Source organism: Anser cygnoides, chromosome 18 (genome assembly GCF_040182565.1).
Source record: "Anser cygnoides isolate HZ-2024a breed goose chromosome 18, Taihu_goose_T2T_genome, whole genome shotgun sequence".
Taxonomy (NCBI): domain Eukaryota; kingdom Metazoa; phylum Chordata; class Aves; order Anseriformes; family Anatidae; genus Anser; species Anser cygnoides.
Window position 1 is genome coordinate 2,355,827 of NC_089890.1, and position 14,720 is coordinate 2,370,546.

General features: G+C 48.1%; 1 protein-coding gene across 5 annotated transcripts in view; it reads left to right on the plus strand.

Moving 5' to 3' along the window:
• Positions 1-14,720, plus strand: part of CALN1 (calneuron 1) — a 159,157-nt gene that overhangs the window by 91,992 nt on the left and 52,445 nt on the right. For all 5 annotated transcript variants that reach the window (XM_066979563.1, XM_066979561.1, XM_066979562.1 and 2 more), the window contains one exon: positions 6,037-6,149. In XM_066979563.1, the coding sequence (XP_066835664.1) occupies positions 6,037-6,149 (113 nt within the window). The remainder of the gene's footprint in view (positions 1-6,036; positions 6,150-14,720) is intronic.

Here is a 14,720-nt window from a genome sequence, read left to right on the forward strand (position 1 = left end):
TGAGCAAGAAGGCAAGCAAAGAGGGCAGGAGACCTGCATGGGTGAGCAGGGAGCTCCTGGTGAAGCTCAGACAGAAGAAGGAAGTTTACAGCATGTGGAAAAAGGGACAGGCCGTTTGGGAGGAATATAGGGACATTGTCAGAGTATGCAGGGATGCGACAAGGAAGGCCAAGGCCCATTTGGAATTAAATTTGTCAAGGGATGTCAAGGACAAAGGAAGGGCTTCTTCAAATACATCAGTAGGAAAAGGAAGACTCGGGAAAATGTTGGCCCGTTGCTGAATGGGGCGGGTGCCCTGGTGACAAAGGATACGGAGAAGGCAGAGCTGCTGAATGCCTTTTTTGCTTCAGTCTTTACTGATAAGATCAGCCCTCAGGAATCTCAGACCCTGGAGACAAGAGAGGAAGTCCAGAGAAAGGAGGACTTTCCCTTGGTGGAAGAGGATCGGGTCAGAGATCATCTAAGCAAACCTGACATCCACAAATCTATGGGCCCTGATGAAATGCACCCACGGCTGCTGAGAGCGCTAGCTGATGTTATTGCTAGACCACTCTCCATCATCTTCGAAAGGTCATGGAGAACAGGAGAGGTGCCTGAGGACTGGAAGAGAGCCAATATCCTGCCAGTCTTCAAAAAGGGCAAGAAAGAGGACCCAGGCAACTACAGGCCAGTCATCCTCACCTCCATCCCTGGAAAGGTGATGGAACAGCTCATCTTGCAGGTCATCTCCAAGCATGTGGAGGATAAGAAGGTGATCAGGAATAGTCAGCATGGATTCACCAAGAGGAAGTCGTGTTTGAACAATCTGATATCCTTCTATAATGAGATGACTAGCTGGGTAGATGAGGGAAGAGCGTTGGATGTAGTCTACCTTGACTTCAGCACGGCTTTTGACAGTGTCTCCCATAACATCCTCATAGACAAGCTCAGGAAGTGTGGTCTAGATGAATGGATGGTGAGGTGGTTTGGCATTTGGCTGGACGACAGAGCTCAGAGGGTTGTGGTGTGGTCTAGTTGGAGGCCTGTGGCTAGCAGTGTCCCCCAGGGGTCAGTACTGGGTCCAGTGTTGTTCAACTTGCTCATCAGCGACCTGGATGAAGGAACAGAGCGCACCCTCAGCAGGTTTGCAGATGACACAAAGCTGAGAGGAGTGGCTCATACCCCAGAGGGCTGTGCTGCCATTCAGAGGAACCTCGACAGGCTGGAGGGCTGGGCTGAGAGGAACCTCCTGAAGTTCAACAAAGGCAAGTGCAGGGCCCTGCACCTAGGGAGGAATAACCCCAAGCACCAGTACAGGCTGGGGCTGACCTTCTGAAGAGCAGCAGTGCAGAGAGGGACCTGGGGGTCGTGGTGGATAACAAGTTAACTATGAGCCAACAGTGTGCCCTTGTGGCCAAGAAGGCCAAGGGGATGCTGGGCTGCATTTGGAAGAGTGTTGCCAGCAGATCATGGGAGGCGATTCCCCCCCCCCCCCCCCCCCCATTCAGCCCTGGTGAGGCCACACGTGGAGTATAGTGCCCAGTTCTGGGCTTCCCAGTACCAGAGGGACATAGAACTACCGGAGCAGGTCCAGAGGAGGGCTACGAAGATGATTAGAGGACTGGAGCACCTGTCACACAGGACAGGATGAGAGAACTGGGCCTGTTTAGTCTGGAAAAGAGGAAACTGCGAGGAGACCTCATCAATGTGTATAAATATCTGAGGGGAGGGTGTCAAGAGGATGGAGCCAGTCTCTTCTCAGTTGTGCCCAGTGACAGGATGAGAGGCAACGGGCACAAAATGAAGCACAGGAGGTTCTGGCTCAATATGAGGGGGCACTTCTTTACTGGGAGGGTGACAGAGCACTGGGACAGGTTGCCCAGAGAGGTTGTAGAGTCTCCTTCTCTGGAGATACTCAAAACCCACCTGGATGCCATCCTACACAATGTGCTCTAGGTGATCCTGCTTGGCAGGGGGGTTGGACTAGATGGTCTTCAGAGGTCCCTTCCAACCTCAGCCATTCTGTGGTTCTGTGAAATCCCTGGAGCTGAAAACCCACCAGCTTAGAGTGAGAGGGTTGTGATTTTCTATGCTCAGCTCTGATACACCAGAGAAGCTCAGCATCTCCAGTAAGAGCAAATGCTAGCACCTTAAACTCTCCTTGGCCTGGGGATCTGAAAGCACCACACCAATATGAATGAATTGGGTTTGAAGGCAAGGAATTTAGAAGAGCTAATGCCCATTTCTCAGAGGTGCAGACAACACTTCCTTGGGGCAGTCAGGTCCAAAACTGCAGTGTCTGGGATAGCTGGGAAAGAGATGGATTTCCCAGCTTCATGCTGCTCTTCGCTGCCACTCCATGGCTGCACTTGATGGAGGGTGGATGTTGGACCTCAGGATGACCCCTAGATGTGAGGGCACTTCTGAATGAAATTATTCCCAAGGTTTTTCTGCACCCAGTGAGCCAGCATTATGCGTTGCAGCTTTGGTCCAAGTGCTGAGCAGGCAGCAGGTCCAAGGCCCCATGCTGTCCATGCATGGTTATGGTGAAAGGGGTCCTAGTGGACCCAAGGATGTTGCTGTGTACCGTCAGGCATCCCTTGGAGCAATTAGCCATGCTCGCATGTTTGTTCCCAGGGTTGTTGGCAGTGCAGCTAGTTGCTATTCCTTTCTATTATCACATTTGTCTGTTTTTTGTTGGAACTGAGACAGTGCCTCGCAGGGAGTAAACCTTTGTGGGTATCTGGAAACACTTAGTGCCCAGCCAACGTTAACAGACTTGTAATGATAAGCAGATCTAATTCATCTCTGACGATGTGGCCAGCGATGTTCTGAGTCATATTTTTAGTCATGCAAGGTTCAGCCACATGATTGCTAACCCCCTTCTTGCACTGTGACATTAATGCCAGGATTAAGAGGAAGCATTATGCAGAAGAAAAATGTTAGGGCATAACTATAAGTAAATAAAGAAATGGTTTAGGTGGTTTAAAAAGGAAGGTGAAGCTAAGCTCAGGTGTTTTGCTAAAATCAATCTTGCAATGACTGTTAGTTAGCCAATGGGTAGTAGTTTGGGGATCGGGTGGCACCTGCACAGAGGGCTTGGGACTTGGGATTGCCTCTGAAGGCGGTGTTATTTGGAGCTTGCCACATAGGTCATGGAAGGGAGCAAGGAAAGGTGAGAGCAGCGTAGGAGCACACACACTCCAGCCTGGCATCCTTCTCCCTTCTTCTCATCCCTTAAGCCCGAGCAAAAGTTCATTTCTGAACAAACTGCACATCACCTGCTCTGAATATAAATGACATCTGTAGGCACAGCGAAGCCAAACGCGGGGATGTGCGCGGTGTTTGATTTGCCTCCAATGCAGATTCCGGAACAGATGCTCGCTTTGTGCATCGCACATCAGCATGTACCATGATGTGTACGTGATTATGGCACGGAGGAGGAGGAAAACATCAATTGACTGTACACCATAGCAAATTCCAAGCTGCATGCACCCAAGAGCTGGTGGGTGTCCTGAATGCCTGTAGATCCTACCAGAGTTATGGGTATTGGGCATTGCCTAGTTGTGCCATGGTTGTGGAGAGCAACCTTGCACTGGTGCAGAGTTGGAGCCTATCTGATGATTTTTACAGTATTTTTCTCCTGGCTGTTGAATATTGTAAAAGGAATTTTCAGCCAAAACTGTGAGTTCTCTTCCTTGATATTCTGATGCTGTGGTCTCCTGAGATCCTGATGGCAGGAACGTGTGCTTTCTGCAGCTTAAAATGAATGTTAAAGGGATATTCCTACCAAGCAAAGTGTTTGGGATTTGGTTTCCTTGCTAGTTAACAGTGTAAATTGAAAAAACAGTCTGTAAGGGGATAATGCATTTGTAATGGCATCTTTCTTCTCTGAGGTTATGGAAAGTGCTATAATTAAGCTGATAATTAAACCCCATGAAGTTAGTTATGATCCCTGGTGAAGGCACAGGGAAGTCATGAGCAAGGGTTTGCCCAGAGTCTTGTTCTGAGTCAGATGCAGAGCCCAGGAGCCCTGGCACCTGCTTTCTCATGAGTCATGCGTAGGACTAAGTCCTTTCTTTCCTCCGTGGATGGAATGACATTGTAGAAAACTCAAATTGAATAACTCAGTGTTTTGGGGTCAGTTATGGATAGACCAAATATATGCACGGGCAGGTACTAGAATCTCTTTAAAATGCAAATTGTTTTCTTGCTAATCTGGCTAATTTCTTTAACCCAATTTGCATCATAGTGTATGTTTTTCTTACTGCCTTTGCCTTGAAGTGGTGTACTGCAATGCAAATTGCACCGAACCCACTGTCACCTTGCATTACCTTCCCCAACGTGATCCAACATGCTGTGACTGATACAATCCGACTTGATGTCATAAAATGATGTCTCCCATGGGGAAGCAAAAGGAACACATTTTCTCATAGCCCATAAATATTTTAAAGAACGGCTTTCCAAGTGATGGGGTCCACACTCCTTTCCTTTTCTGCTTAATAACCTGTCCCAGAAATAAGCTCCATCCTGCAAGTGCTCAGCCCACTCCAGGCCTGCAAAACCCTTCAGCACATGCTGAAAGCTGAAGGTTTGAGCAACTTTGGCAGTCAGATGGGGTCTTTACTTGCATGTTAAAGGATGAAAGCTGTTATGAATCCCTGCTGGGTTTTCTTTTCAGAGCTTCCGTTGCTGGCTCATCCCCAGAATATTCATTCTTGTCTTCACAAAATTACGGGCAGAGCCCTTCAGTGAGTAGATATCACTATTCTGGCAAAGGAGCACTTTGACTCTGCTTATTTTCATATTGTGTTTCTGCGAAGATAAGGACATAGAGAGATTTCAATCAGTGGTGCATATGCTCAGATCAAGCATATGAAATATAATAAGAAGGACAGAGAGCACAGCATGCAGTGCACGTGGCAAAGCTGTCACAGGGGGTTGCTGCAGGTACTGCAGTCAATAGTGACATTTTAATAGTAGCCCTTGCATTGATCTGCTTTGGTCTGATGGTTTTAGACACTTTTCACACCTGATAATTTAGAACAGCAACTACGTGGAGGGGTGCATCCAGTCAGTTCCAGCTGAATTTAAATAATAATAAAAAAACACACTGAAAAGTCATACAGTTTGTGATTCTGTTTCCAGACTTGAAGGAGGGCTAATATATCTGCCCGTATCAACTGGTCTGGTAGCAAGTGGGAGGATATGTCTATGGACAAATAAAGAAAGGAGAGATATACAAACATTGAACTACCCTGTTCAGAGAAGCAGGTATTTTTAAGATCCTTCAACAGGCATGAATTTCCTTTCTTTTTTTTTTTTTTTTTTTTTTTCTCCATTTTCATTAAGCATCACGGACGTTCTCCAAGGGAAGAGTTATATTAGATATAATACTTGGATATACTTCAAACAGCCACATGCCTCATTTACAAAACATACAATATACTACAGGGGCTTGGGACTATAGGCTCAGTTCATTAATGGTAGGAACAGTCTACCCTTCCTGCTAATGGCACTGAAGCTGTGTCTACACTGCCTGCTCTGCATGCTGAGCACACAGAGCTTTTAAGAGACGGATGCTGATGGAAAGCTGAAATGAAATGCCTGGTGGATTCGTAATAGTCTGGCTCTTCCCTCTGCGTGTACTCCCTTCCTCTGGAGGATGGGGTTGGCCTTGTAAAAGCTTTGCAGAGACCTGGCTTTTTAGCGTCTCTTAATAGAGGAAGAGCGCTGGCAGTGCTAATGGCAGCTGTCCTCCTGCCAAAATTGTTTTTTTGAGAAGTGACTTGCCTATAAACTCTCTGGGGCTGGGGAACAGTCAGTTCATCTCTATTTGTGCATCACCTGATCTTGTGTTCACGTGTGGATATGCTACAACACGGGCCATCCATCGGGATTACAGCAAATTAGGGTCTGTACATACCGTGAAGTTGATGTAGCAGGTGCCATCATGTGTGTATGGCTTCACGATGTGCTGCAGGTCCAGGGTGGCCTATCGGACGTTGGCACTAAGTGGTACTTCAGTAAAAATACTGATATTTTCTTTCATTCCAGGGGATGGCCAGGTTGATTTTGATGAATTTATGACCATTCTGGGACCTAAGCTGGTATCATCAGAAGGCAGAGATGGCTTTCTGGGAAATACAATAGACAGCATATTCTGGCAGGTAAGTGGTAATTCCTTTAAATGCAACTTTAGCCAACTGTCAGTAGCTTCCAGAAGTGATTTGTTGGGGAGCACAAGATGTTTTGTAAGGGTGAATGCTTGTATAAAAGGTATTCAGGTTCCTCTCATTGTCTGCTGAGCATCATCAGCCCATGTTGCTGGAGCGACCTGCTCTCATCTGAGCCCTATGATGGAGGAAGGGTGAGCACATACTGCAAATGAGCTGTAGTTGAACACAACAAAACACCAAGTTATTTGCGCAACACATCTTGGGGCATTTTGGAATTAATTTTTGGAAGAGAAAAACATTTTGTTCCATGCCTCTTGTGAGTTAGGAACCTCAAACCGGTTCTGTGCTCGCAGAAGTGTGCTGCTGTTCACCATCCCTTGGCTGGGGTGGAAGGAGGCTTCAAGCAGAGTGAGGTTTTCTGTGCAGGTCGTGTTAGATCGATGCTTCTGCAGTGAATTCAGGACAAAGACTGAGGATTCAGGTCTGAGGTTGATGATGGGTCTATTTTGTCCCAATGCAAGGTTTGCCCTTGCTGCTGCTCTGGGGTGATTTGGTCCTGATGGTTTTGAGCATCAGAGGGGGAGGCGGGTTTGGCAGTGGGAGCTGCAGTGCATCTGTCGTGCATTGTGATTTTTAAACAGGATTAGACCTTTCTGGAAAAGCAAGGACAGTCCAGGCTGTTATGGCAAGTATTAAAAATCTCCCAAACCACAATGCTGCACATTTCTTGCCAATGAATTGAATGTGTGGTTTCCTGTGAGATTACTGCTCATTTCATTGATCACCCAACAGCCTTTGCTTGCTAATAAACTTGGGCAGTTACCAAGTTTATGTGAGTCAAAAGAGTCAAACCTGAATATGAACATTTCTGTCTTCTGTTACTGCCCTCCAGCACTGTTCAGGCTGAATTGGGTGGAGTTTTGTAAACGTCTTTTAAAGTCCTTTAAAACTTGTTCCTGGTCTCCCAGCATGTGATATAAATAACCCTGGAAATCTGGGTCTGGATTCCAGTATTCCATTTTCAAAGCAAGAGTTTGGCGTTGGTGAAGCTGCAGTGGTTTGTAATATATCTAGGGGGATGCAAGGGCAAAACTCATTTTATGAAGGGCAGGATTGGGGCAATCATGGATGTTTTGTTGCCCCATCCCACCATGTGAACAACACGGAGAGGAGGAAGCACTAACCAGTCCCACCAAGCCAGTGGTGCAGTGGAGGCCAATGTTGAGACTGGCTTCCTGCAGCCGTTCATGAAGCACAGATACCCCTTGGGAAAATCACGTTCATGAGCTGAGCTCATGGGTAAGACGAGAGGTTGGGAGCCCACCCTAAAATTCAGTTCCCAGGTTAACCATGCCATTTAGTAATCCTTAGCCCTTTGGAAATGCTTATGGTGTCTTTGCTTAGAGGTCTGCGAGGAACAGAGGATGTGTGCTCTGGATTTTGAGCAGCAGGACTCCTGGGCTCAGATTTGCCTTACTTTTTCATGCAGCAGCGAGCATGGCCCTTGTGCACTCTAGGCTGTGGTGGGATGAGTGAAGGGTGTGGAGACCCCAGGTCTCCATTGAGAGAGACCTGGGAGACGCCATTGGTCCCATGGCGGGGGGACAGCCCTGGGGTTGTCTGCAAGCAAAAAGCTTTGACTGAATTGCACGAGTGCTCCAAGGCCTCCAAAAAGTTGTTTATGGTCTTTTACTTGTAAAGGTAAAAATACATCTCTTTACCTAGCACACTCCTGGATTTCAAAGCACTTGAAAAGAAGCCTTCTTCTCACATTTTGCTGCTCCTGGAGTAGGAGAACTCACAGCAAATACAGTATTTTTTCCCAATTCCATTCCCAAAGATATGTAGGGAAGAACTGTTCAAGGAACAAATTCCCTTTGCCCCTTCCTACCTGGCTTTACCCAAGCCATCTGTGGGGTTTTACCTTGTCTTTAAGCAAAGCAGTGACATACCTGCATCATTTCCAGTGGGATATATCTGATTTGAAACAAAGCCCTTTTTAGATTCAGGGCCTGACTGGTTCCCCATATCCCCTCCACATGCATTTTTCACATTTGCTGGGAAAGGAACAGCTTGGAGAGAGGATGAGTTCAGGCTGATGCTAGAGCACTTCACCCCTGCAGTGATCCCAAAGAGTGATTTCGAGGAGGGAATGGTGCCTACAGGCCTGTGGCTGTGAGTGGCCCTGGGTGACAAGGGCAGCAGGGTGGCATGAGGAGGGACAACTCCACCATGGTGCCAGCTGGCCAGGCAGTGCTACTGAGAAAACTCACCCCAAAGCTGTGGGCAGCAAATGGCATCATGAGGCTCTTTACATCAGTTCCAGGGGAGAAAATCCATGTTGGCATCCAGAAAGTGCTTTCCTCTTCTCCATCCAAAGAGCTCCCCTCCAACTGGGGTGATTTTGGCTCCCAGGGTACTTCTGCCGAGGGTCCAGCTTCTGGCAGTGCCACTTCTGTGAGGACTGTATTCCAAGCACGCTTTAATAATGTTTTAAATAATGTAACGACAGAGTTAAATAATAAACAGCAGCAGAAGGAGAGAGGGATTCAGAGGAACAGGCGAGGGCCTGGCGGTGTGTCTGCACACGAAGCTGGGAGCGAGTTGGTGGGACACAGGAAGGCGGCTCCAGATGGCAGAAGCCGCGGAGGGGAAGGATCTCACAACAACAGCAGTGGGGCTGCAGGAGACAGGGAGGGGGTAGAAATGGTGGAAGACTAAGAAGGAGAAAGAGAGATCATGCATGGAAAAGAGAAGGCTTGCAATAATAATAGGGGAGCGGTTCATCCTTCCTATTGCATGTGTTGCCCACAGTGTGATGGTCAGTCCAGGAGAAGCAGGATTTGGCTGAGACCTGTGTGTTGGCAGGTGTTAGAGACATGGAGGGTCTCTCACATGTATTTTCCCTCCTCGATTTCCCATGTGAGCTCTAAATTGAGTCGTATCGGGGTGTGTTAAAGGCAGCTGACTCCTGCTTTCTCAGGTAGTGGCGATCAGTTCTGCTCCAGTTAGAATGGCTCTCCCAGGTCCCTCAACCTGGTCAGGAGCTAGTTAGGAGGAGGGAGGGAAAAATCATCCCTGCAAATACTATTTCAGGCCAAGTCAATATAGACCAATGATATCAGGATTGCTGAGGAAACATTGACTTTCCCCTATCTCTGAATGCCTGTCTTTCCTGAGCGAGATGAAGCGCGTACGAAGCTCCGTTTTGCAGAGACCATCCCCAGGTGCCTCCTGCTCTGCTTCAAAATCATTTTCTTATCCTCATACTGACTGTTTGCAAATGGAAGTAAGATGTACTGGTGCACAAACGTCTTTAACTGTCACTGAAAACATATTTTACAAAACGCAGAGCTGCCCTGTCACTGGCAGCCACTTGTTGGGAAGAGGGACCGCAGGCAGGAGGAGTCTGAAGGCTGGAAGCAGCCAGCGAAGCCCTGCTCTTCCTGGTTTGGGGCAGAAAAAAAAAGTAAAGAAAAAACTAGTGGTGTACCCAGGGGTCAATACTGGGCCCGGTCCTGTTTAACACCAATGATCTGGATGACGGGTCAGTGTATCCTCAGCAAGTCTGCAGGTGACACCGAACAGGCAGGAGCAGTGCTTACACCAGGGGGGTGTGCTGCCACCCAGAGGGACCTGGTCAGGCTGGAGAAATGGGTGACAGGAACCTCCTGCAGTTCAGCAAGGAGAAGCGCAGAGTCCTGCCCTGGGGAGGAACAAGCCCAGACCCCGGGACAGGCTGGGGCACCCAGCTGGAAAGCAGCCTGGCAGAGAAGGCCCTGGGGGTCCTGGTGGGCACCAAGTTGACCGCGAGCCAGCAGCGTGACCTTGGGCAAAGAAGGCTGTCCTGGGCTGCATTAGCCAAAGTGCTGCCAGCGGGTGGAGGGAGGTGATCCTTCCCCTCCACTCAGCGTTGGTGAGGCCACACCTGGAGACCTGTGTCCAGTGCTGGGCTCCCCAGTAGGAGAGAGACCTGGAGCTACTGGACGGAGTCCAACAAAGGGCCACAGAGATGCGGGAGGGCCTGGAGCCCCTCTGCTGTGAGGAGAGGCTGAGAGAGCTGGGGCTGCTCAGCCTGAAGAAGAGCAGGCTCAGGGGGACCTCATCAATGTCCATAAATACCTGAAGGGAAGGTGCAAAAAGGACAGAGCCAGGCTCCTTTCAGTGGTGCCCAGTGCCAGGACCAGAGGCAGTGGGCACGAACAGGGGCACAGGAGGCTCCCTCTGAGCACCAGGCAGCATTTGTGTGCTGTGCAGTGACCGAGCACTGGCACAGGCTGCCCAGAGAGGTGCTGGAGTCTCCTCCTTGGGGATCTTCAAAAGCCACCGGGAGGTGGTCCTGGGCACCCTGCTCTGGGTGGCCTGCTGGAGTAGGGTTAGACCAGATGAACCCAGAGGTCCCTGCCAACTTCAAGTAGTCTGTGGTTCTGTGAAAAATGACCATAAATGAGATTTTTGGAGTACCTAATGAGCCCTGTTTCGGAAGCGGATAGGAGAAGGCGAGCCTGGCCCCATGCAGGTGTGTTAGCGCTTTGCAGAGTGCCTGCCCTCTTCCTTCTCCATCTTTTCCCCTCTGTATTTTTGAAGAGTGGTCGACCATCCCCTGCCTTGCCACCATCTCTGAGCTGCTCCTGCTGGAGTTCACACTTAGCGCCTTGAAGCTGGTTGTCTTTAATGCTTCAGGCAGTGATTTGCAGTGATTTGGTTGCCATTGCATGATCAGAGAGATGCTATTTGATTAATTTTCAGGCATGAGAATTTTTTTTTCCAGAGCTCAGGGAATACAAGTGCAGTTCCAGCTGAGCGCTCAGAGGACTGTGGTTTGTACAAACAGGTTTAGAGGCCTTCTCAGTGCATGGCCATTCAGGTCTGCAAAGCACTTTAGATCAAGAGCATTACAGAAAAGGCAAACATCGCTACTGGTAAATATTAGCTCCTTGTTTTGGCAAATAAAATCCAAATCTATCCACTGTGCCCTGCTATTCTCAGAGAGGGAGAGGGATAAAAAAAAAGAGAGGGGAGGAACTGGGCATTTGTACTCATTAACAATTTTTTCTCAGATTTTTTCTAAGTGCAAAGACCTCTGGGAGCAAGTGTTAAATACTTTGCACAGGACATAGCGTAGGGAATCTCCAGTCTCTGGGGGTAAGCAATAGGAACAGGAGCAATAATAATCTTGAATTATAGGCTTTTAATTAAAATATACCTCTCTGTCTTGGCTAAAATGCTTTTTGAAGTCAAAACAAATTTGAATGGTTAAACAAGAGGTTTGTATCTGCATTGGATGCAGAATAAATGCTGTACCCAGCAGTGCTGATGAGATTATAAAGTCAATACTTTGCATGGGGATCGTTTGAGAGGCAAACTGCTGCCTGCTTTTTTTTCCCTTTCTCTTTACTGGATGCACATGGAAGCTACAGGGAGCATCATTTCAGCCAGCACTAATGTACCAACCGAGCAAGGATATCCAGAAGCTTTGTCTTGCAAGAGGGGCCGGCACTGTATCATCTGCTCAGACATGGTGCCCGCTTGTCGCATTCGATATCGCCCAGTATAATTTACTGGCTTTCAGGAGGAGGCTGGTTGGTTTTGGATAAATAAGGCTGCTTTTCAGGAGCAGGAAGACCGGAATACCAACATGGTGTTTGTGGCTGGGAGATGCTGCTTGGGGATCTGCCCATTTTTCCACCAGAGCGATGTCTCTGCAGCTTTGGGGGGAACAGCTGGAGGAGCAGGCTGTCCTGCAGGCAGAGCAGCTCTGCAGCTCCTCGTGTGTTCTGGGCTTGGTAAAACCTTTTCATTTCCCCAGGCCTCCCTATACCTTTCCTCAGGGAGAGTAATACATTGTTTTTTATGAGCTTTGATGGATGAGCGGGGTCAGCCAAAGCTAGATTCCCCCCTACAAGGAAGGACGGGTAGACAGGGACAGCCCAGAGGTAGCAGAGCACTTGCTCCAGACAGGGCATTTTATTTCCTGAATGCAGCAAAAATAGAATAAGGAGCACGTCCTGCAGTGCACTGGCCGGGGAGGGGGTGCAGGGAGGTGAGGGGGGCTCAGAGTGGCTGTGAACACAGTAGAGCAGAGGGACGTGCTGGGACAGGGCACGGAGATCTCATCCTCACAGCGCAGCTGCTGATGCTTTAATGAGTTGCTGTGCAAAACTGCCCATCCATAATCTGTTTTCAGTTGTCACTGCAAATGCAACAGCATCCCGGGGGAGAGATCTGGGCTCTCGTGATCTGGTCAATCAATTAGTGCTTTAATAGAGTGAAATGAAGGAGAAAATGTGTGGGAACCTCGGAGGCACAGGGCAGGGTATGGAGATACTTGGCGGGTGATGGCGTGGGAGGCAAGGCAGGGGACGAGGCTGTGTCGGAGTGAGCGGAGCGTGCCTCTGGCTGTTGCTTGGCTCTCTACAAAGATGGTTTTGCTTAGAGAAAGATTTTTTCATATGAAGTACAGTAGATAAATCTAACACAATTTCTCCCTATACATGAAGTTTCTCCACTTCTCTCCACAAAGGAGTCAATTTGATGATGGCAAATCAGCCTTGCCAAAGTTGCAGAGGAAGTGTTTGAGTCTCTGTGTGCAATCTCACATGGTAACAGATCCAACCACCCTCCATCAGCACAGACCACAGCACTGCCAAGATAACACCCCTTGGGCACAGGGAGTGTGTGGCCTCCCCTTCTCACCTTCCTCCTCTTCCTCGGCCAGTGCAGCCCTTCTGCACAATTCTGGGATGCTGCTAAACCAGGGGCATTTTACATCTTGCACTGTTAGTGCAAGATGTTAGTTTGCTGGTCATGAGCTGCCTTGCTGCAAATAACCCCAGATTTCAGGATTTCGGTTGCTGCTATTTCAGCCTTTCAAAGAATAATCTCAAATTGACTTCTTTGGAGTCCAACCAGACTTTGCTCTGCCTCTGACTTGTTTAAAACCACAGAGTTAGTTTTTGCAGTTCAGGGTACCAGGAGATGCTCAGGGTCGGTGGTGGCTCTGGGAGGGCAAACGTCACAGCTGGGCTAAGTTGCATGTAGTTTAGACTAAGAAGAAAAGATGAGATTTGGGGAGGAAAGACAGTTTGATGGTATATGCAGACCTACTACCATGCAAGTGGCCTCCCTCTTATTAACTCCTTTGAGATTTGAATCAGAAAACTCTGCAGCTGAAAGTTTGGGTGCCAAAATATGGTGGTTGGGGGTCAGTGAAGGTTAACTGGGGCCGTACCATTGCACCACGCATGTACCTTCACCCCAAAGAGCACACCTCAGTAGAGTCCTCTTCCAGCAAACAAAAGCCTCCACTCTCCGCCAATATTTTTAATGTCAACAGCAGTGTGGGTGCCTGCTTTTTGGTTGTTGAACCTTCAATATCTTAAAGAAGAGTCGTTCCACAGAAAAGAAGTGCCGAACTTCTTAAAGATCTGCCCAATCTTGGGTTTCCCATGCTGGATACCATCAAACTGAAGGACTGGTTGAAAACCTTGGCGTTGCCTCTTCCACAGGAACCACTGCAATTTTTCTTGGTACCCAAGCATCCCCAGGCATTAAGTTGCCACCTTTTCTGTGACAGGTAATGCTGGGTCCTGCTCACCTGGAGTTATTAAGCTGACCTGCTGTGGTGTTAGGTTCAGCATCCTGGCTGTGCTTACAGTTTCCAAAATTAAATGTGCCCTGTAATGTCTGATCCTGCATTTTAGATTTGGTACTTTGTGTCCTTATATTCAGTCTTAAAATGTTGTGAAAATTCCCTTTGTAAGGATGCAGATGACTGCATCACAGCAATGAGCAGGGTGACTAACCAGTACGGATAGTGCTCAGTTCATCTCAGCTAACCTGGGACATCTGCATTTTTTAGACTCCCTTTAAAGTTAACAGAGAGAAATAGACACTTCTAGGGTGCAATTCAGGGATCTGCTTCAGACATCCACCTCAGGAAGAGATACATCACACTTCAGAAGTGCCAATTTTTCTCCATTTGGTATCAAGTCTAAAAAAGTGGCTCAGATGGAGATGTGTGTACTGGGGACAGCTAAATGAGCCCTGCCAAGGGTTTCAAGTGCCTTTTTTGATTAATGTACAGGAAGCCGGCTCTGTCAGTGATGAGGCTGTTATCAGTAGAAGGAGACCAGTTCTGGCTGCCTTATTAACTATCCTTTTGTTGACAAAGACGTTCCCACTGAGTACATTGCACTCAGTGGTTGTTGTCACAATACAGTGAAAGCTGAACACTTGCAGGTGATGAATTCATCAACAAGAGACTTCTCTTTGTTCTTAGTCTGAGGATCAAGCACAGAAGTGCCGTGACAGCTGCAGGTATAGACATGAATATTGGAGATGCTCACGGCCTGGATCATGGTGGTGGTGCTGCGGTGAGAGTGTCACATCCTTCTATCCACTTTGCAGTGTATGAGGTTGCCAGAGGTCATGAATGAGCGATAATGTTTGGGGAGCCTCATTTTAAATCTATTGCTGTGAAGGGACCTTGTTTTCACTAATACATATTTTTTCCCTGTAACAAAATCAGGTTCTCTCAAGTCAAATATAGAGCTCAAAACT